This window comes from Bombina bombina, chromosome 2 (genome assembly GCF_027579735.1).
Source record: "Bombina bombina isolate aBomBom1 chromosome 2, aBomBom1.pri, whole genome shotgun sequence".
Taxonomy (NCBI): Eukaryota; Metazoa; Chordata; class Amphibia; order Anura; family Bombinatoridae; genus Bombina; species Bombina bombina.
Genome location: NC_069500.1, coordinates 498,352,264 through 498,378,990, shown reverse-complemented (window position 1 = coordinate 498,378,990; position 26,727 = coordinate 498,352,264). Strand labels below are relative to the sequence as shown.

Here is a 26,727-nt window from a genome sequence, read left to right as displayed (position 1 = left end):
GCAGCCTCCTGAAAGGATTACAGCTCATTCTACCAGAGCTGTGGCTTCCACTTGGGCCTTTAAAAATGAGGCCTCTGTTGAACAGATTTGCAAGGCTGCGACTTGGTCTTCACTTCACACTTTTTCCAAATTTTACAAATTTGACACTTTTGCTTCTTCGGAGGCTGTTTTTGGGAGAAAGGTTCTTCAGGCAGTGGTTCCTTCCGTGTAAAGATCCTGCCTGTCCCTCCCGTCATCCGTGTACTTTTAGCTTTGGTATTGGTATCCCATAAGTAATGGATGACCCGTGGACTGACTACACTTAACAGGAGAAAACAAAATTTATGCTTACCTGATAAATTCCTTTCTCCTGTAGTGTAGTCAGTCCACGGCCCGCCCTGTTTTTTATGGCAGGTCTAAATTTTAAATTATACTCCAGTCACCACTGCACCCTATAGTTTCTCCTTTCTCGTTTGGTTTTCGGTCGAATGACTGGGTATGACGTAGAGGGGAGGAGCTATATAGCAGCTCTGCTTGGGTGATCCTCTTGCACTTCCTGTTAGGGAGGAGTTATAATCCCATAAGTAATGGATGACCCGTGGACTGACTACACTACAGGAGAAAGGAATTTATCAGGTAAGCATAAATTTTGTTTTTTGTATAGCGCCATACCTCCGCTTGTTGTGCATTTACATAAATATATATATAATCATATACATATTTATTTAAAAATGTTGCGCTACTTGCCCCCTTCCGATGCCTTTAAAAGTATAAAACTTGTTTTCGGGGGCGGAGCTAACGAGCAAGCTAAGTGGCAGCATTTCATGTGAGCTCCGTTAAGATAATTAGCTAAACATCAAGTATTAGCTTAATTGCACTTCAAAGTAGAATCTAATTGACCTTTGAATGGCTCAACTACTACCCAGTTTACCATCAGTCGGGAGTTCTTCTATATCTGGGCTTTTAAGGGCACAACTGAGCTGAACCTGGTGTCCTAGCTGGGGCCAGACTAGCCGTTTGGGAAGCATCTTACTACGCCAAGCACTAAAAGACTGATCCAGATCTCTTTATCTACTAACGACTCGGGAGGGTCGGGGCTCTGCTCTGGAGACGTGAATGCCGCAGAACCAGGAGTAAAAGTTGGAAGCCGGTACAGAAGAAGTGAACTCTCCACAACCGGGTGGCTAGGCTGGGAGGGAGGCCTCTCTGTCTTCCGCTATCTGAAGACTCACCGCAACTCTGGATCCCGGATCGACACCCTCTTGGATGATACAGAGCCCCCTGTAATCAGCGGAGCGCATTTGCCTGGGGACACTTATACTACATTTAGTGGCGCGAACATACACCATCTTGCTTCACCCTCCGCACTTCTGGATCCGTAACGGAGGCACTGAGAGAGTGGAGCATTGACGTCTGCTTGCTGAGCAGAACGGAGGTTTGTGCTTCCCATTACCTATCCCACAGTAAGTCACTTACCTTATTTTAATTTAGGGGGCTGCAAACTGTGGTAAAGAGGGAGGAGAGGCTTTGACCCATCTACGTAATTAAGGTCTCTGTCCCGCAAAATAACACTCCATACTAGGTGATTGAGAGCTGTCATAGACCTATTTATCTCCCCTGAGCAAGGAACTTTGGCTTTAAGTTTTTTTTTTTTAAGCACTACAAGCCGGTGCATATTCCAGGCCCTCCCACATGGCTGGTGAGTCACGTTAGGACATTATATAGGCAATAATTAACCCCAATCAGGAGGAAAGACGGGTTATCACACTAGGCTCACAAGTACTTCACCTTCACCTTCACCCTTAACTGGATGGTGCCCCTCTGAGATTCTTGGCCGAATTTATAAAGTGACATATCCTTGAAGAGTCTAATCTAGGTACAGAGGCCTGCCTGCTATCTCTATGTGATACAGAGAACCTCTCAAACACCTTCACCCTCACAGCTTAGGTCAACCATCCTAGAGACTTCCCGAACTAATCTCTGTCTTTCCATTATCAGTGACAAGGGGGGCCCCTGCTCGTAACCTGCAGGGGGCCTGGAGGCAGGATCTAATACATGTATTAGCCCATAGTGGCAGCAGTATTTTTTAACAGTACACCGCTCTGCAGGTCACTGAAATCCACCCGGTGCACGTACACCAAGGGACACTCTGGAGACGGCGGCCTATTGGGCCCCAGACGAAGATCCACATTTATGCCTTCTGTGGGGTTAACTGGAACTGACAGCGGCTTTCCCGCACTGGAGGGTCGGGGCTCCACTCTGGTGTGGGGAGAATCAGCCTCAGGGAAGTAGCTATCTAGATCTCTGATTACAAAACACTCCTGAAATAACAGACTGATTCAGTTTTAATTCTACAACCGCATTGCATCCTCTAATTCAACCATAAAACCAGATCACTTGCCCCAGCGGGCTGAGCCTCCCTTCCTTTTCTAATAGGCCCAAATAACTTCCTGGGGGCCTTCTGACAAGAGGTATCATGTATGCTCTCTGAAGGCCTCCCACTCCTTCAATTTACATAGAAGATTCCTGGTAGCGGGGCTTTCCCTCCCTTGACTTTTACATAACCACACATCTCCAAGAAAACCTTGCATCTATACATTAGTCAGAAACCCATTTTTCTCTGATGAGCCTGCTCCTTGCTATCATGGGGTAAGTCCCCATGCCAGAGCCTTGCTGACCCCGGTACATAATACTCACAGGGGATGAATAGAGTCATACAGTAAAGCCTATCTCTTTGCAAATCATTGGATCTCCATTATACTCTAAAGCAATTATGTCACAGGCATTTAAAAGAAAACAGAAGGAAAACTCCGTTCCGAAGCGCACAGTAGTGGAACACTTTCGACATCAAGCTATGGCCACCCATACTTCCTCAGAAGATGAAGGTCTGGAGACCTACAACACACATCATTCTCAAAACCTTCCAACAACTAAGAATCGTCCTGAACCCCACCAGCACAGTGAACTCCTCACCATAGATTCTATAAAAGAACTGCTAGCGAACCACCATGACTCACTCTCCAAAAAGTTTGACAAGAGCCATGCAGAGCTCAAAAAGGATATTGCTGGTATAAGTGACAGAACTGATGCACTTGAACGTAAGCAGGAAGATCTAGCAATAGACCATGTCAACTACTCCCAAAACTTGGCCAACCAGATCACTGACCTGGAATCCGAAGCTAGCTGACCTAGAGGACAGATCTAGGAGAAACAACGTGAGACTACCTATTGGAACTCTTTACAGACCTTCTGGGCCCCACGAGCGATTCAGAGACTTTGATGGACAGAGCCCATAGAGCACTCCGCCCTCGAAAGATTGAGGGGGATAGGCCAAGGGATGTCATAATCCGTCTCCATTATTTCACCTTCTGGGAAAAACTGCTGAGGGCGGCGGCAAAGGAAGAATCGCTCACGGATAAATATGCTGATCTTCAGATATTCCCAGATCTCTCCCCTTAATACCCTCCAGCTGCGGAGGAATTTCCACTTCTGTACCAAGATCCTAAGAGACAATGCCATAAAATATAGATGGGGATTTCCGGTCCGTTTGTTCATCACAAAAGACGGTCAGCAGTTTGTTGCCTCATCTATACACAAGCCAGAGAACTCTTACAGCGATGGGACCTCCCCCCGGACGAACCTGTGGCCCCTTCCAAAGCGGCTCCCTCGCAGAATCTAAGAGCATCAGCAGCAGAGTGGAGACCTCTACCACAGAGGCATCCTTCACCCAATCAGAGACGCACTGCCGCCGAAGATCCTATCTCCCCCCACAAAAGAGATAATGGCTTGTATTTAACCCACTAAGTCCAACATAAGGACGAGCTCTCTACCATCTTTTTTTCCCCTTCTTCCCTCCCCCCCTCTCCCTTTCTCTCTCTCTCTCTCTCTCCCTCCCTCTCCCTCACCTTCTCCCTGCTTACCCCACTTCCTTTCCCCTCACCTCCCCCCTTTTCGTAGGCTCTTGCCCACCAACTCCTATACCTTTACTCTAGCTCAACTTGCAAGATCTGATCTCCTTTGCTCACATGGGGATTGTCTGAGCCAACTTGAATAATGGAATTTTTTTTCGTGAGGAATGGATCTCCAGAGACTGTACATCAATGTTGCAAAGTATCCAATACCTTATTATTGAAAAGTCTGTTTTGATGTATCTAATATGTATCTCATTGATTTACTCAGGTGTTCTTTGGTAGGGCAAGAGACTCCCCAGGAGTAACAGAGATGATATATAATTGTGCTAAAAAGAAAAAAATCTTTCTTAGATTTAAGGTTTTGTACACCTGTATAGCACTCACAATCCTAAGAAGGGGGTGGCTATCAGTTAGAACAATGCTAATAAGACTTGCTTTTTAGGAATGGTGTGCACTGAATATTTAAAATTTAACCTTTATTTAGGAAATTCATTAAAAATGTCCACATACAAACAAACATATATTAAAAACACAGGGAGATTGACTGGTTATGATTATCAGCGCACTGGATAAATTTTGGTGCGGATAATGTTATAAGAGATTACATTTTCAACCTAGGATGTATAGATCCATAGTTGAGATGGTGTTTAGGGAGTATCGCAGGTATTGTAGTTTATTATAGGTGTGGAAGGAAAATAAAGGTTCCACTAAGGTATGATGTGTTTTACACGTAGGTTACAATGGGAAACACCCAATTTGCACAGAGTGCTTGTGACTGAATAAGAGAGAAATTGTTACCACTTATTATATAGTTCAATCCTATATAGGATACTATGTTTATCGTTTGGGCTAATGTTATAGCTAATTGTAACAATTTACTAACATTAGAAATTCTTCTGTATAGATACTTATTAGATATATAATCATAATAGTAATCTATAGTGTGTTAAGTTCTTTATGAATATAGGTAAATATATCTCAGGAAGAATCCGTGTCTTCTGTGTTCTGACTGCAGGGGATTCCTACAAATATATTAGCCTGTTTACGCTTATCAATAACAGATATTTACTTTGGTTTTGAAAGTGCTTATGATCTCAAATGTGTTGCTGATATATAATTGTGGTGTAACTGTAGGAGACCCTCTAAATTACTTGCTCTTATCCCTGGGCCCTTTTACCCAGAGACCCTTATTTACACCCGCTGAAGTTATTCGACCCTTTACCCATCCTTTTTCCCTTCTCCTTACCCCCCCTTCACCTAACCTAACTCTCTGACCCCTCCCAGCCCTCTCCCTCCCTTCCTCCTCTTTCTAATTATTGTATGCAAACTGAATGGGGTCTTGTGTACCCTGGTCTCTATCTATGCTCCCAATATTAAACAGATCCCCTTTCTCCTCGCCACATTGGAGCGCATCGAGAAAGTAAAAAGGGGACATCTGATTATTGGAGGGGATTTCAACTTGGTCTGGGACCCCTCCCTAGATAAGAGATCACCTGACAATTGCCCCTGGGATAGAGGTGTGACGTCACTGTCGGCGGCTTTTCGGAAGCTGTGCTTCCAGTACAACATATATGATATTTGGAGATGTTTATCACCAAGTGAAAGAGATTACACACATTACTCAAGCCCTCACAACTCATATTCTCTAATTGATTCTATTTTCTGCGATAACTGGGCCTTGGATACCTTCATCTCCTCTGACATCAGACCCTGCCCCTGGTCAGAACACAACCTAGTGGTGGCGAAATGTTCTCTTCTTGTCCGGAAAGTCGCCCGTTGTGGCGACTCCTGGAATACTTTGTCAGATATTGAGCCCCAGAGTGATTGCGCATTATTAGAGACTTCTTTGCAGTCAATGATACAGGCGATACTACCATGGCGACTCTTTGGGCTTCTTTTAATCCTACATGAGAGGCTGCTTCTTATCCAGAATGACCCAGTCTAAAGAAAAAAATAGAGCCCCGTTGGCAAGGCTTTATGCGGACCTCAGGGAAGCGGAAATAAATAACAAATCGCACCCTTCCCCCCCTACTTTCACAGAAGGTAGGACAAATACGCAAGGAAATTAATAAGAGGGAAAATAAAAAGGTCCAGGCTAACCTCCTTCGCCTAAAGCAGCTTTATTATTATAAAGGCAACAAGGCTGATAGACTTCTTGCTACCAAACTCAGCAGAGACGTATCTCGGCCATTAAGACAGGGGGTAACACTGTCTACGCCCCCAAAAACATAGGTATAGCCTTCGCAAACTATTATAGATCCCTATACAATTTGAGTGACGATCCCGATACGTCCAAATCGAGCATGGTAGACATCCAGAACTTTCTGAACTCACTTAACCTACCCCGTCTCTCCCTGGTGGCGGAGACGGAACTTACACTCCCTCTCAGTGGTGAGGAGATCCTCCTTGCGGTACAATCTCTCAAGTCCGGTAAGGCCCCAGGGCCTGATGGCTTCACAGCGTTGTTTTATAAGACCTATTCCCCTGAATTATCGTCAATCCTCATAAGGTTCTATAATGAGGTGGGGAACCTGGGGTCTCTTGCTGGGGAATTCCTGGAGGCTAGTATCCTCACTATCCCCAAGGAAGGGAAGGATCCATCCCGATGTGAAAGCTACAGACCTATATCGCTCATAAACGTTGATATTAAGGTTTATGCGAAGGTACTGGGTAATAGACTTGCAGCCCATGTCCCATCATTGGTCCACCTGGATCAGGTAGGATTTGTGATGAGCCGACAAGGCTCCGATAACACCCGCAGACTCTTAAATCTATACACTGAATCTGCTGACATGGACCTCCCACTTCTCACCCTGTTGGTCGACGCAGAGAAAGCGTTTGATAGGGTGAGGTAGGACTACATGTTCTTGACCCTGAAAACTTTTGGCCTACCAACGGCACTTTGTAGAGCCATAGGTGTGCTTTATTCCAACCCCTCGGCCAGGATGCGAGGGGTGGGCTTCACCTCTCCACCCGTTCTGATTACAAATGGAACGAAGGCAGGGTTGCCCGCTCTACCCCATTCTTTACGCTCTGTCTATAGAACCATTAGCGGCTGCTATCAGACAGCGGAGGGAGATCCAAGGCCTTATAATTCATGATTCAGAGCAGAAACTCACCCTTTTTGCCGATGATCTCACAATCTTCTTGTCAGATCCGCTGGCCTCTCTTTCCCCCCCCCCCCTCTTTTCCCTACTGGATCTCTACAGTACTATGTCCTATTATAAAATTAACGTGCCGAAAACGGAAGCATATTCTATAGGACTCCCTTCCAGAGACCTTCAAAGACTCCAGAGCAACTACCCCTTCAGATGGTCAACCAAGGGGATCAAACACCTAAGAGTCTACCTCTCTCATGATAAGAACACGATAATTACAGATAACTATTCCCCCTTGCTGAGGGAGGTGGAATCCCTCCTCAGGTCAAAAATATAAGAGGAGGTCTTTTGGCTTGGAAGAGTGGCTACTGTCAAGATGATTATACTCCCAAAAATCACCTATCTTTTTCGCTGCCTACCTCTCCTGATCCCCCGGCCCATTCTCCTCCGCTTCCAACAGTTGATCTCTAACTATGTGTGGAGGGGTAAGAGGCCGAGAGTATCTGCTCATGTCCTTCATAGATTGGTAGAGAGGAGCGGTTTGCCTCCCAAATATCAGGCTCTATCACAAAGCGGCAATGATCACTCATGTGTCTGCGTGGGGGGCCGGGCTCCCCCAGACAAGATGGCGTCACCTGGAACAGGCTTCCCTCCCGGCCCATATGAATCTCGAAGACCTCCTATGGATGGAGGCCCATGGACTCCACCAGCCCATTATTTCTAATCTAATAGTGAGGGACTGTAGAATGCCGTGGACACGTCTGCTCAACTGCAATGAGATAGCCCCCCCATCCATCACCAATCCATCGGGTTTTGAGCCTCCTCTTAACTCTCCCCAACTTTCACGTTGGGACTTGGAGAACTTTGCAAATACAAACAATTAGTCACCTCTATGATAATGACAGCTTGCTGAGCCAGGGTGATCTGATAGTGAAGAGAGAACTTCCACCCAAACTTCATTTTGACTTAACCAGATTGAGATCCCTACTCAGAGCCTGGGGATTTCTCACAGAGATACCCAGAGAGTTAACTGTATGGGAATCTAGATGGGAAGCTAACCTCCAGCTTCACAAACCTCTTTCCTCCCATTATCAATGTCTCGTAGATGAAGATTAGTCTTTCCAGACCACCCAAACTTTGGCATGGGGAAGGGGGTATACACCTCAGCAATGGTTGCGAGCCATATCCACTACCAGGATCGCCATACACTGCGACGATGTATGAACTCTTCTACAAACTACTTACAAGATGCCATCAGGTGCCCACCAAATTACAAAAATTCTACCCCACATGTCTGGAATGTGCTGAAGGGGATGCGGGGAAAGAGGCAGCCCCTTACATATATGGTGGGACTGCCCTCGCTTTGCGGTCTACTGGTCCAGGACGAGACGCCTCTGCACCAGTTTGGGCCTTCCGGATGTTACCCTTCCCTCCATGGGACTGCTCCACGTCGGCATCCCGCCAATCCCTCCTCAAAGTCAATCCCTACTGATTTGCATCCTTCTCTCTGCTGAACTTCTGATAGCTAGAAATTGGAAAAAGTCCCAGCCTACTAGGTGGAGAGGTGTGCTAGATGTGGTTGAATATCTCAGGTCAATGGAGGGGGGGTGTATCTAACCAGGAAACAAATGGGGACATATGCCCAGATTTGGGAGCCCTGGGAAACTTTGAAACATTTAGCCACCAAGACGTATAATTTACCAACTGACTTATGAGAGGCTGGGGGGGTTAAGCTCTCTCCGTACTTTCCCGGTCCTCTTACCCTTTATACTCGCGGTGGGTCCCCTTTGACTATGGTATCGCTGACTTCCCAGACTGACATGACTAACGGACCTTTACCTTCTTAGTCTACAGCGATGCCCCTCCAGGGGACTGCCGAGGCCTTGTCCCTGTTGCTGGTAGATTCCCCATGGTTGCCTCATCAGTAGACATTTACCTCCAAAGGGTCCTGACATATATTTCTCCCCCCAGCTCGGTGAAACATTGGTTCACTGGTTGGTTAGGGTGTGCACCTGCTCCCTCTCTGACCCATATTTATAGCCATCTTAGTATTGAGACCTATGGAACGAACCCCGAAGTTAGTACATAGAACAACCTATTCGCCTCTCTTAAAGGGAATTCAATAATAACTGTGTTTTCCGGTACCTCTTTTCCCTTATTCTACTTCCCCTATCCCTCCCCCTCCCTTTTAGGAAATATAATTGTTACTATACTTATGCAGAATGTTGAAATGCGGATATGATTGCACCTATTCCCGACCGAATTCTGTAACCCTCAGGTCGGGCTTGGTGCTGTACATTGTATTAATTGTATTAATCATTTTTTTCGCAAAATAATTTTTTTTCACTATGTTGTCCTGTGCTACTCTCGCAGATGTTCTTATCTTGCTAGAGGGGAGTTACATACCAAGAGAAGATAGTTCCTGTCACTAACATGGGAGTCAATTATGCGAAATATATGTTTTAGTTGTGAGAATATTGCTGAATAAAATATGATTGACAGGACATTAGACACGCCTCCTAAATAGGTTTAATTGTTAGAAGTGCTTGGAGGGGGCAAGAGAGTCTGCTGGTAACTTTTTGAGAAGTCTCATACATCACTTCACATGCACTGCCTATTTCCACTGAATTATGACTTTGCGTTGTTGTGATCACCTGTTTGCTTGCCAGTGTACGCTATTAATGCCTTATCGGAAACCCAAAGTAATGCGTTTATAATTTTATCGATACTTTATGCTTCTGTACTGTAAACATTGCTTAGTGTAACCATTGTGTTGTAGTGCTATTCCACTGTATTTTATGTTGGTTTTTCCATTTCCAGTGCTATAGTAAGAACATGTTTGCACCTTCCCAGCGCCAGCACATAAAAGGGTAATTGAGGATATAGATTCTTTCAAAATTTAGATAGAGCAGGGAATTTCTCCAACATAGGTGTGTCCGGTCCACGGCGTCATCCTTACTTGTGGGATATTCTCTTCCCCAACAGGAAATGGCAAAGAGCCCAGCAAAGCTGGTCACATGATCCCTCCTAGGCTCCGCCTTCCCCAGTCATTCTCTTTGCCGTTGTACAGGCAACATCTCCACGGAGATGGCTTAGAGTTTTTTGGTGTTTAAATGTAGTTTTTATTCTTCAATCAAGAGTTTGTTATTTTAAAATAGTGCTGGTATGTACTATTTACTCTGAAACAGGATAGAGATGAAGATTTCTGTTTGTAAGAGGAAAATGATTTTAGCAACCGTTACTAAAATCGATGGCTGTTTCCACACAGGACTGTTGAGAGGAATTAACTTCAGTTGGGGGAAACAGTGAGCAGACTTTTGCTGCTTGAGGTATGACACATTTCTAACAAGACTCGGTAATGCTGGAAGCTGTCATTTTCCTCATGGGAACCGGTAAGCCATTTTCTTTGTTTAAGTAAAAGAATAAAGGGCTTCATTAGGGCTTAAAAAACTGGTAGACATTTTTCTGGGCTAAAACGATTACTTTACTAAGTATATTTGGCAGATTATTACTTTTAATAGTTGTTAAATCTTGGGGATTGTTTTAATAAAAACGGCAGGCACTGTATTGGACACCTTTTTCACTGGGGGCCTTTTCTAGTCATAGACAGAGCCTCATTTTCGCGCCTCTAATGCGCAGTTGTTTTTGGAAAGCATGGCATGCAGATGCATGTGTGAGGAGCTAAGAACCACTGAAAAAGCTTATAGAAGGCATCATTTGGTATCGTATTCCCCTCTGGGCTTGGTTGGGTCTCAGCAAAGCAGATACCTGGGACTGTATAGGGGTTAAATGTAAAAACGGCTCCGGTTCCGTTATTTTAAGGGTTAAAGCTTTCAAATTTGGTGTGCAATACTTTTAAGGCTTTAAGTTACTGTGGTGAAATTTTGGTGAAATTTGAACAATTCCTTCATACTTTTTCACATATTCAGTAATAAAGTGTGTTCAGTTTAAAATTTAAAGGGACAGTAACGGTTTTATTGTAAAACGTTTTTTGTGCTTTGTTAACAAGTTTAAGCCTGTTTAACATGTCTGAACCATCAGATAACGATGTTCTATATGTATGAAAGCCAATGTACCCCCCTTTTAAATATATGTGATATATTTGTGTCATAATGTCCAAACAAAGTAGGGATAATAATGCCATAGATATGATATTGCCCAAGATGATTCCTCTAATGAGGGGAGTAAGCATGGTACTGCATCATCCCCTTCTGTGTCTACACCAGTTTTGCCCACACAAGAGGCCCCTAGTACATCTAGTGCGCCAATACTTATTACCATACAACAATTAATGGCTGTAATGGATAATTCTATTGCATGCATTTTTTTCCAAAATGCCTACTTATCAGAGAAAGCGTGATTGCTCTGTTTTAAACACTGAGGAGCAAGAGGACGCTGATGATATCTTTTCTGACATACCCTCACACCTATCTGAAGGGGCCAGGAGGGAGGTTTTGTCTGAGGGAGAAATTTCAGATTCAGGGAAAATTTCTCAACAAGCAGAACCTGATATTGTAACTTTTAAATTTAAATTTCAACATCTCCACGCACTACTTAAGGAGGTATTATCTACTCTGGATGATTGTGACAATTTGGTCATTCCAGAGAAATTAGGTAAGATGGACAAGTTCCTAGAGGTTCCGGTGCCCCCCGATGTTTTTCCTATACCCAAGCGGGTGGCGGACATAGTAAATAAGGAGTGGGAAAGGCCCGGCATACCCTTTGTCCTCCCCCTATATTTAAGAAATTAGTTTCCTATAGTCGACCCCAGAAAGGACTTATAGCATACAGTCCCCAAGGTCGAGGGGGCGGTTTCTACTCTAAACAAACGCACTTCTATTCCTATAGAAGATAGTTGTGCTTTCAAGATCCTATGGATTAAAGGTTAGAGGGTTTGCTTAAAAAGATGTTTGTTCAGCAAGGTTACCTTCTACAACCAATTTCATGCATTGTTCCTGTCACTACAGCTGCGTGTTTCTGGTTCGAAGAACTAGAAAAGTCGCTTAATAAAGAATCTTCGTACGAGGAGGTTTTGGACAGAGTTCAAGCTCTTAAATTGGCTAACTCTTTTTTATTTTAGATGCCGCTTTGCAATTAGCTAGATTAGCGGCGAATAATTCAGGGTTTGCTATCGTGGCGCGCAGAGCGCTTTTGCTTAACATCCCTTTCAAGGGTAAAACACTGTTTGGCCCTGACTTGAAAGAGATTATTTCAGACATCACTGGGGGAAAGGGCCACGCCCTCCCACAGGATAGGTCTTTTAAGGCTAAAAATAAGCCAAATTTTCGTCCCTTTCGCAGAAACGGACCAGCCTCAAATTCTACACCCTCTAAGCAAGAGGGTAATACTTCTCAAACCAAGCCAGCCTGGAGGCCGATGCAAGGCTGGAACAAGGGTAAGCAGGCCAAGTCACCTGCCACTGCTACCAAAACAGCATGAAGTGTTGGCCCCCGATCTGGGAAGGATCTGGTGGGGGGCAGACTTTCTCTCTTTGCTCAGGTTGGGGCAAGAGATGTTCAGGATCCTTGGGCGCTAGAAATAGTTTCTCAAGGTTATCTCCTGGAATTCAGGGAACTACTCCCAAGGGGAAGGTTCCACGGGTCTCAATTATCTTCGAACAGGCATTCTTACACTGTGTAGAAGACCTGTTAAGCATGGGAGTGATTCATCCTGTTCCATTAGGAGAACAAGGGATGGGTTTTTACTCCAACCTGTTCATAATTCCCAAATAAGAGGGAACATTCAGACCTATTTTAGATCTCAAGATTCTAAACAAGTTTCTAAGGGTTTCATCATTCAAAATGGAAACCATTCGAACGATCCTTTCTACCATCCAGGAAGGTCAATTCATGACCACGGTGGACTTGAAGGATGCGTACCTACGTATTCCTATCCACAAGGAACATTTTCGGTTCCTAAGGTTCGCCTTTCTGGACAAGCATTACCTGTGGCACTTCCATTCGGATTAGCCACTGCTCCAAGGATTTTCACAAGGGTACTAGGGTCCCTTCTAGCGGTGCTAAGACCAAGGGGCATTGCAGTCGTACCTTACTTGGACGACATCCTGATTCAGGTGTCGTCTCTGTCAAAAGCAAGGGCTCATACGGACATTGTCCTAGCCTTTCTCAGATCTCACAGGTGGAAAGTGAACATAGAAAAAAGTTCTCTGTCCCCGTCAACAAGAGTTCCCTTCTTGGGAACAATAATAGTTTCCTTAGAAATGAAGGTTTTTCTGACAGAGGCCAGAAAATCAAAACTTCTAAGCTCTTGTCAGGTACTTCATTCTGTTCTTATTCCTTCCATAGCGCAGTCCATGGAAGTAATAGGGTTGATGGTCGCGGCAATGGACATAGTTCCTTTTGCACGAATTCATCTAAGACCATTCTGGTGGGCTGGGGCGCGGTCTGGGAACCCCTGAAAACTCAGGGTCTATGGTTTCGGGAAGACTCTCTTCTCCCGATAAACATAATGGAACTGAGAGCGATATTCAATGCTCTCAAGGCTTGGCCTAGACTAGCAAAGGCCAAATTCATAAGGTTTCAATCAGTCATCATGACGACTGTTACATATATCAACCATCAGGGGGTAACAAGGAGTTCCCTGGCGATGGAGGAGCATCCGGGGGAGTGGGAACTCCATCTGGAAATCTTTGCCCAAATAACTCAATTATGGGGCATTCCAGACTTGGTTCTGATGGCCTCTCGTCAGAACTTCATGGTCCCTTGTTACGGGTCCAAATCCAGGGATCCCAAGGCGACTCTATTGGATACAATAGTAGCACCTTGGATCTTCAACCTAGCTTATGTATTCCCACCGTTTCCTCTCATTCCCAGGCTGGTAGCCAGGATCAATCTGGAGAGGGCTTCGGTGACCTTGATAGTTCCTGTGTGGCCACGCAGGACTTGGTATGCAGACCTGGTGAATGTGTCATCGGCTCCACCATGGAAGCTACCTTTGAGACAGGACCTTCTTATTCAGGGTCCATTTGAACATCCGAATCTGGTTTTCCTCCAACTGACTGCTTGGAGTTTGAACGCTTGATTTTATCAAAGCGTGGGTTTTCAGATTCTGTAGTAGATACTCTTATTCAGGCTAGAAAGCCTGTAACTAGAAAAATTTACCATAATATATGGAAAAAATATATCTGTTGGTGTGAATCTAAAGGATTCCCATGGAAAGGGATAAAAATTCCTAAGATTCTTTCCTTTCTACAAGAAGGTTTGGAGAAAGGATTTTCTGCGAGTTCTCTGAAGGGACAGATCTCTGCTTTATCTGTTTTACTTCACAAAAGGCTGGCAGCTGTGCCAGACGTTTAAGCGTTTGTTCAGGCTCTGGTTAGAATCAAGCCTGTTTACAGACCTTTGACTCTTCCCTGGAGTCTTAATCTAGTTCTTTCAGTTCTTCAAGGGGTTCCGTTTGAACCCTTACATTCCATAGATATTAAGTTATTATCTTGGAAAGTTTTGTTTTAGGTTGCAATTTCTTCTGCTAGAAGAGTTTCTGAGTTATCTGCTCTGCAGTGTTCTCCGCCCTATCTGGTCCATGCAGATAAGGTGGTTTTTACGTACTGAGCCTGGTTTTCTTCCGAAGGTTGTTTCCAACAAAAATATTAACCAGGAGATAGTTGTACCTTCTTTGTGTCCGAATCCAGTTTCATAGAAGGAACGTTTGTTACACAATTTGGACGTTGTCCGTGCTCTAAAATTCTATTTAGATGCTACAAAGGATTTCAGACAAACATCTTCCTTGTTTGTTGTTTATTCTGGTAAAAGGAGAGGTCAAAAAGCAACTTCTACCTCTCTATCTTTTTGGCTTAAAAGCATCATCAGATTGGCTTATGAGACTGCCGGACGGCAGCCTCCTGAAAGAATCACAGCTCATTCCACTAGGGCCGTGGCTTCCACATGGGCCTTTAAGAACGAGGCTTCTGTTGATCAGATATGTAAGGCAGCGACTTGGTCTTCACTGCACACTTTTACCAAATTTTACAAATTTGATACTTTTGCTTCTTCTGAGGCTATTTTTGGGAGAAAGGTTTTGCAAACCGTGGTGCCTTCCATCTAGGTGACCTGATTTGCTCCCTCCCATCATCCGTGTCCTAAAGCTTTGGTATTGGTTCCCACAAGTAAGGATGACGCCGTGGACCGGACACACCTATGTTGGAGAAAACAGAATTTATGTTTACCTGATAAATTACTTTCTCCAACGGTGTGTCCGGTCCACGGCCCGCCCTGGTTTTTTAATCAGGTCTGAAGATTTATTTTCTTTAACTACAGTCACCACGGTATCATATGATTTCTCCTATGCAAATATTCCTCCTTTACGTCGGTCGAATGACTGGGGAAGGCGGAGCCTAGGAGGGATCATGTGACCAACTTTGCTGGGCTCTTTGCCATTTCCTGTTGGGGAAGAGAATATCCCACAAGTAAGGATGACGCCGTGGACCGGACACACCGTTGGAGAAAGTAATTTATCAGGTAAACATAAATTCTGTTTTTAAGCAACTTTCTAATTTACTCCTATTATCAAATTTTCTTCATTCTCTTGCTATCTTTATTTAAAAAGCAGGAATGTAAAACTTATAAGCTGGCCCATTTTAAGTTCAGCACCATGGATAGTTCCTGCCTTTTTGGTGGCTACATTAAAGTCACCAATAAGCAACCATAACCCAGGTTCTGAACCAGAAATGGTCCGGCTCCTAAACCTAACATTACTGCTTTCTCTTGTAAGGTGTATCCAGTCCACGGATCATCCATTACTTGTGGGATATTCTCATTCCCAACAGGAAGTTGCAAGAGGACACCCACAGCAGAGCTGTAATATAGCTCCTCCCCTAACTGTCATAGCCAGTCATTCTCTTGCAACTCTCAACAAGCAAGGACGTTGTAGGAGAGAGTGGTTAAATATAGCTAGTTTATTTTCTTCAATCAAAAGTTTGTTATTTTTAAATAGTACCGGAGTTGTGCTATTTTATCTCAGGCAGTAAATAGAAGAAGAATCTGCCTGAGGTTTCTATGATCTTAGCAGGTTGTAACTAAGATCCATTGCTATTCTCACGTATGTCTGAGGGGATTACACAGATGAGGTAACTTCAGCGAGAGAATGGCGTGCAGTTTATTCTGCTATCAGGTATGTGCAGTTATAATTTTTTCTAGAGATGGAAAACACTAGAAAATGCTGCTGATACCGGATTAATGTAAGTTAAGCCTGAATACAGTGATTTAATAACGACTGGTATCATGCTTACTCCCAGGGTTAATACCCTTATGATATTTACAATATAAAACTTTATTGGGGCCTAGTTTTTTCCACATGGCTGGCTTAAATTTTGACTAGAAACAATTTCCACTGTTGTAGTATAAAAGTTACAGTTGGTGCAGTTAAAATTACAAACTGTGACATCCAGCTTCCCTCAAAGGCCCTCTGAATGCTATAGGACATCTCTAAAGGGCCCAAAGGCTTTCCAAAGTCGTTTATTGGGGAAGGTAGGGCCACAGCTTGCTGTGGCAGTTGGTTGTGACTGTTAAAAAACGTCTATTTTGGGGTTTTTTATCCGTTTTTTGAACTAAGGGGTTAATCATCCATTTGCAAGTGGGTGCAATGCTCTGTTAGCCTATTATACACACTGTAAAAAATTCGTTTGATTTACTGCATTTTTTCACAGTTTTTCAAATTCTGACAAAATTTGTTTCTCTTAAAGGCACAGTACCGTTTTTTATATTTGCTTGTTAACTTGATTTAAAGTGTTTTCCAAGCTTGCTAGTCTCATTGCTATTCTGTATAAACATGTCTGACATAGAAGAAACTCCTTGTTTATTATGTTTAAAAGCCATGGTGGAACCCCCTCTTAGAATGTGTACCAAATGTACTGATTTCATTTTATGCAATAAAGATCATTTTCTGTCTTTAAAAAATGTATCACCAGAGGAATCTGACAAGGGGGAAGTTATGCCGACTAACTTTCCCCACGTGTCAGACCCTTTGACTCCCGCTTAAGGGACTCCCGCTCAAATGGCGCCAAGTACATCTAGGGCGCCCATAGCGTTTACTTTACAAGACATGGCGGCAGTCATGGATAATACACTGTCAGCGGTATTAGCCAGACTACCTGAACTTAGAGGTAAGCGAGATAGCTCTGGGGTGAGACAAAATGCAGAGCATACTGACGCTTTAAGAACCATGTCTGATACTGCCTCACAATATGCAGAAGCTGAGGAAAGAGAGCTTCAGTCAGTGGGTGATGTTAATGACTCAGGAAAGATACCTGATTCTAATATTTCTACATTTAAATTTAAGCTTGAACACCTCTGCGTGTTGCTTAGGGAGGTTTTAGCTGCTCTGAATGACTGTGATACCATTGCAGTGCCAGAGAAATTGTGTAGACTGGATAAATACTTTGCAGTGCCGGTGTGTACTGATGTTTTTCCAAATACCTAAAAGGTTTACAGAAATTATTAATAAGGAATGGGATAGACCAGGTGTGCCGTTCTCTTCCCCTCCTATTTTTAGAAAAATGTTTCCAATAGACGCCACCACATGGGACTTATGGCAGACAGTCCCTAAGGTGGAGGGAGCAGTTTCTACTCTAGTAAAGCGTACTACTATCCCTGTCGAGGACAGTTGTGCTTTTTTTTTTTAGATCCAATGGATAAAAAATTAGAGGTTACCTTAAGAAAATATTTATTCAACAAGGTTTTATCCTACAGCCCCTTGCATCATTGCCCCTGTCACTGCTGCTGCGGCGTACTGGTTTGAGTCTCTGGAAGAGGCTTTACAGGTAGCGACTCCATTGGATGACATACTTGGCAAACTTAGAGCACTTAAGCTAGCCAATTCTTTTATTCTGATGCCATTGTTCATTTGACTAAACTAACGGCTAAAATTCTGGTTTTGCTATACAGGCGCGCAGAGCTATGGCTTAAATCATGGTCAGCTGACGTGACTTCAAAATCTAAGCAACTTAACATTCCCTTCAAGGGGCAGACCCTATTCGGGCCTGGTTGAAGGAGATTATTGCTGATATCACTGGAGGAAAAGGTCATGCCCTTCCTCAGGACAGGTCCAAATCTAGGGCCAAACAGTCTAATTTTCGTGCCTTTCAAAACTTCAAGGCAGGTGCGGCATCAACTTCCTCTAATAATAAACAAGAGGGAACTTTTGCTCAATCCAAGACGGTCTGGAGACCAAACCTGACATGGAAAAAAGGTAAGCAGGTAAAAAAGCCTGCTGCTGCCTCTAAGACAGCATGAAGGAACGGCCCCCTATCCGGGAACGGATCTAGTAGGGGGCAGACTTTCACTCTTTGCCCAGGCGTGGGCAAGAGATGTTCAGGATCCCCGGGCGTTGGAAATTATATCCCAGGGATATCTTCTGGACTTCAAAGCTTCCCCCCCAAAAGGGAGATTTCACCTTTCACAATTATCTGCACACCAGATAAAGAGAGAGGCATTCTTACACTGTGTACGAGTCCTCCTAGTTATGGGAGTGATCCATCTAGTTCCAAAGGAGGAACAGGGACAGGGTTTTTACTCAAATCTGTTTGTGGTTCCCAAAAAAGAGGGAACCTTCAGACCAATTTTGGATTTAAAGATCTTAAACAAATTCCTCAAAGTTCCGTCGTTCAAGATGGAAACTATTCGTACCATCCTACCACTGATCCAGGAGGGTCAATATATGACTATAGTGGATCTAAAGGATGCTTATCTTCACATTCCGATACACAAAGATCATCATCGGTTTCTTAGGTTTGCCTTTTAAGACAGGCATTACCAGTTGTAGCTCTTCCCTTGGGATTAGCTACAGCCCCAAGAATCTTTACAAAGGTTCTAGGGTCACTTATGGCGGTCCTAAGGCCGCGGGGCATAGCAGTAGCCCCTTATTTAGACGACATCCTGATACAGGCGTCAAACTTCCAAATTGCCAAGTCTCATACGGACGTAGTACTTGCATTTCTGTGGTCGCATGGGTGGAAAGTGAACGAGGAAAAGAGTTCTCTATCCCCACTCACAAGAGTTTCCTTTCTAGGGACTCTGATAGATTCTGTAGAAATGAAAATTCACCTGACGGAGTCCAGGTTATCAAAGCTTTTAAATTCCTGCCGGGTTCTTCATTCCATTCCGCGCCCTTCGGTGGTTCAGTGTATGGAAGTAATCGGCTTAATGGTAGCGGCAATGGACATAGTGCCGTTTGCACGCTTACATCTCAGACCGCTGCAACTATGCATGCTCAGTCAGTGGAGCGGGGATTACACAGATTTGTCCCCTCAACTGAATCTGGACCAAGAGACCAGGGATTCTCTTCTCTGGTGGCTATCTCGGGTCCATCTGACCAAAGGTATGACCTTTTGCAGGCCAGATTGGACAATTGTTACGACAGATGCCAGCCTTCTAGGTTGGGGTGCAGTCTGGAACTCCCTGAAGGCTCAGGGATCGTGGACTCAGGAGGAGTCTCTCCTTCCATTAAATATTCTGGAACTAAGAGCGATATTCAAGGCTCTTCAGGCTTGGCCTCAGTTAGAAACTCTGAGGTACATCAGATTTCAGTCGGACAACATCAGGACTGTAGCTTACATCAACCATCAAGGGGGAACGAGAAGTTCCCTAGAGATGTTAGAAGTTTAAAAAAGAATTCGCTGGGCAGAGATTCACTCTTGCCACCTATCAGCTATCCATATCCCAGGTGTAGAGCACTGGGAGGCGGATTTTCTAAGTCGTCAGACTTTTCATCCGGGAGAGTGGGAACTCCATCCGGAGGCATTTGCACAACTGATTCATCGTTGGGGCAAACCAGAACTGGATCTCATGGTGATTCACCAGAACGCCAAGCTTCCGTGTTACGGATCCAGGTCCAGGGATTCCAAGGCGACACTGATAGATGCTCTAGCAGCGCCCTGGTCTTTCAACCTGGCTTATGTGTTTCCACCGTTTCCTCTGCTCCCTCGACTGATTGCCAAGATCAAGCAGGAGAGAGCATCAGTGATTCTGATAGCACCTGCGTGGCCACGCAGGACCTGGTATGCAGATCTAGTGGACATGTCATCCTTTCCACCATGGTCTCTGCCTCTGAAACAGGACCTTCTACTTCAGGGTCCTTTCAACCATCCAAATCTAATTTCTCTGAGGCTGACTGCCTGGAGATTGAACGCTTGATTTTATCAAAGCGTGGCTTCTCCGAGTCAGTTATTGATACCTTAAGACAGGCACGAAAGCCTGTCACCAGGAAAATGTACCATAAGGTATGGCGTAGATATCTTTATTGGTGTGAATCCAAGGGTTACTCATGGAGTAAGGTCAGGATTGCTAGGATATTATCTTTTCTCCAAGAAGGTTTGGAAAAAGGATTGTCAGCTAGTTAAGCGTCTGGCAGATGTTCCAGACGTTCAGGCATTTTGTCAGGCTTTAGTTAGAATCAAGCCTGTGTTTAAACCTGTTGCTCCACCATGGAGCTTAAACTTGGTTCTTAAGGTTCTTCAAGGAGTTCCGTTTGAACCTCTTCATTCCATAGATATCAAGCTTTTATCTTGGAAAGTTCTTTTTTTGGTAGCTATTTCCTCGGCTCGTAGAGACTCTGAGCTATCTGCCTTACAATGTGATTCTCCTTATCTGATTTTTCATACGGATAAGGTAGTCCTGCGTACCAAACCTGGGTTCTTACCTAAGGTGGTATCTAACAAGACTATCAATCAAGAGATTGTTGTTCCATCCTTGTGTTATACAATTTGGACGTGGTCCGTGCTTTAAAGTTTTACTTACAAGCTACTAAAGATTTTCGTCAAACATCTGCTTTATTTGTTGTCTACTCTGGACAGAGGAGAGGTCAAAAGGCTTCGGCAACCTCTTTTTCTTTTTGACTAAGAAGCTTAATCCGCTTAGCCTATGAGACTGCTGGACGGCAACCTCCTGAAAGGATTACAGCTCATTCCACTAGAGCTGTGGCTTCCACTTGGGCCTTTAAAAATGAGGCTTCTTTTGATCAGATTTGCAAGGCGACGACTTGGTCTTCGCTTCATATTTTTTCAAAATTTTACAAATTTGATACTTTTGCTTCTTCGGAGGCTATATTTGGGAGAAAGGTTTTACGGGCAGTGGTTCCTTCCATTTAAGTTCCTGCCTTGTCCCTCCCTTCATCCGTGTACTTTAGCTTTGGTATTGGTATCCCACAAGTAATGCATGATCCGTGGACTGGATACACCTTACAAGAGAAAACACAATTTATGCTTACCTGATAAATTTATTTCTCTTGTGGTGTATCCAGTCCACGGCCCGCCCTGTCATTTTAAGGCAGGTAATTTTTAAATTTAAACTACAGTAACCACTGCACCCTATGGCTCCTCCTTTCTCGGCTTGTTTTCGGTCGAATGACTGGCTATGACAGTTAGGGGAGGAGCTATATTACAGCTCTGCTTTGGGTGTCCTCTTGCAACTTCCTGTTGGGAATGAGAATATCCCACAAGTAATGGATGATCCGTGGACTGGATACACCACAAGAGAAATAAATTTATCAGGTAAGCATAAATTGTGTTTTTTAAATAAAGACAGCAAAAGAATCAGGAAGAAAAATTTGGGGTTTAGTGTCCCTTTAAGCTTGCTTACCTTGCATAATATAATCTTTCACTCCATCTTTCACAATATCTCTTCTGTTTGCTTTCATACTGTCCATTATTATCAGGTTGCCCTTGGTGAGTGTAATGAGCTACTTAATGCTGATTATGATGCCCAAATAAAACTGAAGGGAAAACATAGTACCAAAGGGCTGGGGAGAAGCATACCGGACCTTAAGAATTGCATTGTGCAGTGAGTAACATTTATATGATTGCTATTATATTGTCAATATATTGTGACTGGGAATGGAAATAATTGTATCCTTATTGCCTAATGTTTAAATTGCAGTGATGGGGCATTGGTTCCTTTGGGTCCTCTGATGGAGACTGGAGTAAAGAATGATGCTGGCTACACTCTAAATTACAATGAGTATATTGTGTACGACTCCAGTCAGGTCCGAATGAAGTACCTACTCCAAGTACAGTTCAACTACTCCTCTCTTTGGTAATGAATAACTAAGACTTTGCTGCTGGACGTTATTATTGTGATAAAAACTGTCAGCCGATATGTGCAATATTTTGTTGCTAACAAACTGCTGACACCTTAAAGGGACATAAAACACTTTTTAAACAACTTTCCAGCTTACTTCTGTTATCTAATTTGTTTTGTTCTCTTGATATTCTTTGCTGAAAATGATACCTATGTAAGGAGCTGCTGATTGGTTGCTGCACATATAAGCCTTTTGAAATTGGCTGACCAACGTGTTCAGCTAGCTCCCAGTAGTGCATTTCTGCTTATTCGGCAAAGGATACCAAGAGAATGAAGTAAATCAGAAAGTTGATTACAATTGTTTGCTCTGTCTGAATCAGGAAATCATTTTTGGGGGTTTCAAGTCCTTTTTAAATATGTCTGTTTCCAAGAAAATATAGAAAGGATCTAATGTTCCTGAGTTGGATTTTTTGTTAGAACTGCATTTCAATATATTATTTTAGCCAAATGCTGTAATATTTCAGTTATTTCAGTCAATGAACTCTTAGCCTAGTGGAAATTATTCCATTAGTTTAGAATTATTATTATTGTATGCAAACTTTAATAATTGTTTTAAAAATGTTAATATCCTGCTGTCTGCTCTGCTTTATCTTACGTCTAATTTTATTCCAAAGGGATTCTGAAACCAATTAAAACACTTGTAGAGTTGACATTTCTTGTACAGTTAATTGAGCATATTGTTATGCATGTGTATTAAATTATTTAGGAAGCCTAACATCTCAGCCACAAATTTGTGTACTTAAATAATACTCAGCTGTTGATGTGTAAATACAATCATTTGACCTGTAAATACACTGATCCTTTTGAGAATTACTTTAGCCACATAAATAGCTTTTTGTCTTTCTATTTCTGGTTTCTTTTCCATTGTGTGCCAGCAATAAAGAAGAATGTAAATGCAGAATAAACATATAATATCTAACATTGCCTTGTTTGTTCATCAACAGAATTGTACTATTTTGTTTACTTGCCTATAATGTTTTGCTATACTATACTAAACTATTGTATACTAACTGACATTACAGAGGTTTTGAGATGTTACTTAAAGGATTATGAAAGTCACAATGAAACGTTTATGGTTTAGATATAGCATACAGTTTAACGTTCCAATTTACTAATATCACACTTTTGGTAATGTATGAATACATGTTTTTGAGCTGTTGACTACTCAGTATGAAGCAACTAGACACAATATCATTTAATTCATATAGCTATTTTATCAATAGTTATTTCTTTATGTATTGTATATGGATCTTAGAAGATATGCAGATGCTTATATGGCAAGTGTTCAGAATAAAAAACCTTTTAAGAATACTGTGTGTTGTAAACTAATTGTCTCTTCAGTCAACTAGACAATCACTTCATACATATTAATTTTAAAAGTACCTTAATTATTTTGCATCTGCTAAATTAGTGTGTTTTTTATTTATTTTATTTTTTTTAGATTTTGGTACTGAAGAAATATGCTTAGTCAGGAGTCCTACCTTTATTTATGTATTTCAGGATATTGTTCATTGTTTCAGAGGAGATGCATACAGATTCCTCTTTTTGCAAATTTACATTTTTTTTTTTTTTACTACAAATATGTTTGTTATACTGTATTCATCCTGTCACTTCATGCTACCTTACATTTTGGGGACAATTAATTTTATCTCCTACCTACTTCTCCCATATGGTTAGGTTTTTCTTTCATAAGGGGGCCAGAGTCCACGAGCCTTAACGTGTGGGATTGAATTCCTGCAACTAGGAGGTGGCAAAGCTACCCCAAACACCAAGTTAGGAAAGGTTAGTGTAGGTTGTATGCATTCCTGAACAGTAGAGTCTTTAGGGAGCGCTTAAAGCTTTCAAATCTAGGGGAGAGTCTTGTGAAGCGAGGCAGAGAGTTCCACAAGATGGGAGCCAGTCTGGAGAAGTCCTGTAAACTGGAATGTGAGGAAGTAACAAGAGAGGAGGAGAGGAGGAGGTCGTGAGCAGAGCAAAGGGTATGGGAGGAAGAGTATCTGGAGACAAGGTCTGATATATAGGGGGAGCAGTGCAGTTGGGGGCTTTGTATGTCAGAGTCAGAATTTTGTGTTTAATCCTGGAGGCAAGAGGAAGCCAGTGAAGGGATTGGCAGAGAAGTGCAGCAGATGAAGAGCGACGTGTAAGGAAGATGAACCTGGCAAATTCATCCATTATGGATTGTAAATGAGCTAGGGGGCAGCTAGGGAGACCAGAGAGGATGGAGTTGCAGTAGTAGAGGCGGAAAGGATGAGAGAGTGGATTAAAATCTTAGTTGTGTCTTGTGTAAGGAAATGTCTAATTTTAGAGATGTTTTTAAGGTGGAAGCGACAGGCTTTAGCCAAGGAGTGAATGTGAGGAATGAAAGATTTGAGTCAAGTGTGACCCCAAGACATTGGGCATGCAGGGTAGGGCTAATGATGGAGTTATCGAAAGTTATAGAGAAATGGGGGGTGGAGATTTTTGAAGAAGGGGGGAAAATAAGAAGCTCAGTTTTGGAGAGATTTAGCTTAAGATAGTCAGAGGACATCCAGGATGAGATATGAGAAAGACAGTTAGTGACACGGGTTAGCAAGAAAGGAGATAGGTCTGGTGCAGTGAGGTAGATTTTTCTGTCATCAGCATACAAATGATATTGAAACTTGTGGGACTTAATTAAGGAACCTAATGATGAAATGTAGACTGAGAAGAGAAGGGGACCGAGGACAGAGCCTTTCGGTACCCCAACAGAAAGTGGTAACGGGACAAACGATGCCCCAGAAAAGGCTACACTTAAGGTACGGTTAGACAGGTAGAAAGGGAACCACCAGATTGCATTGGGTCAAGGAGCGAGTTCAATGTAAGGAAATTGGATAGACCTGCATATACTAGCTTTTCAAGAAGCTTTGAGGAGAGAGGGAGTAAGGAAATAGGGTGATAGTTGGATGGGGAGGTTGGATCGAGAGAGGGCTTTTTGAGGATAGGTGTGACCAGTGAATGTTTTAGAGATTAGTGAAATATACCGGTGCTGAAGGAGAGGTTAAAAATGTATGTGAGTATAGGCGTAAGGGTAGAAGAGAGGGAGTGGACTAGCTGTGAGGGGAGATGGAGTCAAGGGGACAGGTAGTGAGATGAGAGCACAATATAAGGGCAGAAACTTCTTCCTCAGTAACAGGGGTGAAAGAGCTAAATTTATGGCTATGTGGGTTTTGGATGATAGCAAGAATTTGGGGGGGTGGGAGATTGGTAGTATGTATAGAGCGATTTTGTTTCTGATGGAGTCGATTTTGTTATTGAAGTGGCTGGCAAAATCTTGAGCTGAGAGAGAAGTTTTATTAGGAGGTGGCGGTGGGCGGAGAAGAGTATTGAAAGTGTAGAACAGACGTTTTGGGTTTGAAGAAAGAGTAGAGAAGTAATGTAATGATCTAGAAATTAAGTTGAGGAGCCACGGGGGCGGTATATGACTGCAACACGTATAGAGAGGGGAGAGAATAGCGAATCATGTGGGTTTCGAATGAGGGAAATATGAGGGAAGAAATGGGCTGTATTTGTTGAAAGGTGCAACGAGAGGAAAGTAAAATACCCACACCACCTGCTTGTCTATTACCAGACCTAGGAGTGTGGCTGAAGTGAAGACCCCCATGTGACAGTGCAGCAGTGGATGCACGCTCCTTCTGGTTAGTGCAAGGAGGGAGTGCTCTACGTCTAGCAAAAAGGTTATTTCTTTCTAATGGCAGGGAGAGTCCACTAATTCATTCATTACTTTTGGGGAATACAATATCTTACCACCAGTAGGAGGCAGACACCCCAGCCAAAGCATTAAGTATACCTCCGACCTCCCCTAGTTCCCAGTTATTCTTTGCCTTCGTCTACTAATGGAGGTAGGCAGAGAACGTGCTCTGAAGAAATTTGATTGAAAGTCCTTTTAAGGAGTAGTTTCCCTGCAAGACAGGACTGGGGTTCTTAAGTAACCATGTAATTCTCTCAGTAAGAGTTGTGGTGAAAGTTAGCTTCTTGATGTCGCAGGAAACCTTCCCTAGCCTCCTTCCAGTGTGTGTCTGCTAACACCCCCTCTGGCAACCAGTGTAAGCTTACACTGCTTTCCTTTTCTTTCCTAAGATATGGTGAGTCCACGGAATCATCAATTACTAGTGGGAATATCACTCCTGGCCAGCAGGAGGAGGCAAAGAGCACCACAGCAAAGCTGCTATATATGTCACTTCCCTTACCCATAACCCCCAGTCATTCTCTTTGCCTGCGGTGCAAGGAGGAGGTGAAGTTTTGGTGCCTGATCTACAATCAAGATTTTTTTTTTTTAAAGCAGAGTAGATCTTTCTAAAGGGTCTAGCCTTAGCCCATGTCAGTCTCTTCAGTAGGGCAATGGTGGCTTTTAAGCAATTGGGAATTTGTGGGGTACAATCCTCACTGCTTTTTTCCAAAACATTTTGCTGCCCTATTTAGATAGCCTGAATAAGTTTACTCAGTCTTTCTGTATTTCCACAGTGAGGGATGGCATCCTCTCAAACCAGGTGAGCTGTCCTGCTGCCGGACAGATAAATATTGAGGTAAGTGCCAGTTTTTATTTTTCTATGAAGCAGGGACACATTTGGCACTTATTCAGCTGAAACGCTGCAGGGACGTTTTTTATTATTCCTGTCAGGGTGCAGGATTTTA

The 26,727-nt window shown here is 43.2% G+C and overlaps 1 protein-coding gene across 1 annotated transcript in view; it reads left to right on the top strand.

Annotated features, from left to right (window-relative positions):
• The window catches only part of PARP2 (poly(ADP-ribose) polymerase 2), an 84,634-nt gene extending 61,246 nt beyond the window's left edge, over positions 1–23,388 (top strand). Inside the window, exons 18-19 of the mRNA XM_053702233.1 lie at positions 21,656–21,780; positions 21,877–23,388. Of these exons, the coding sequence (XP_053558208.1) occupies positions 21,656–21,780; positions 21,877–22,036 (285 nt within the window). The 3' untranslated portion in view covers positions 22,037–23,388. The remainder of the gene's footprint in view (positions 1–21,655; positions 21,781–21,876) is intronic.
• The last annotated feature ends 3,339 nt before the right edge of the window (positions 23,389–26,727 follow it).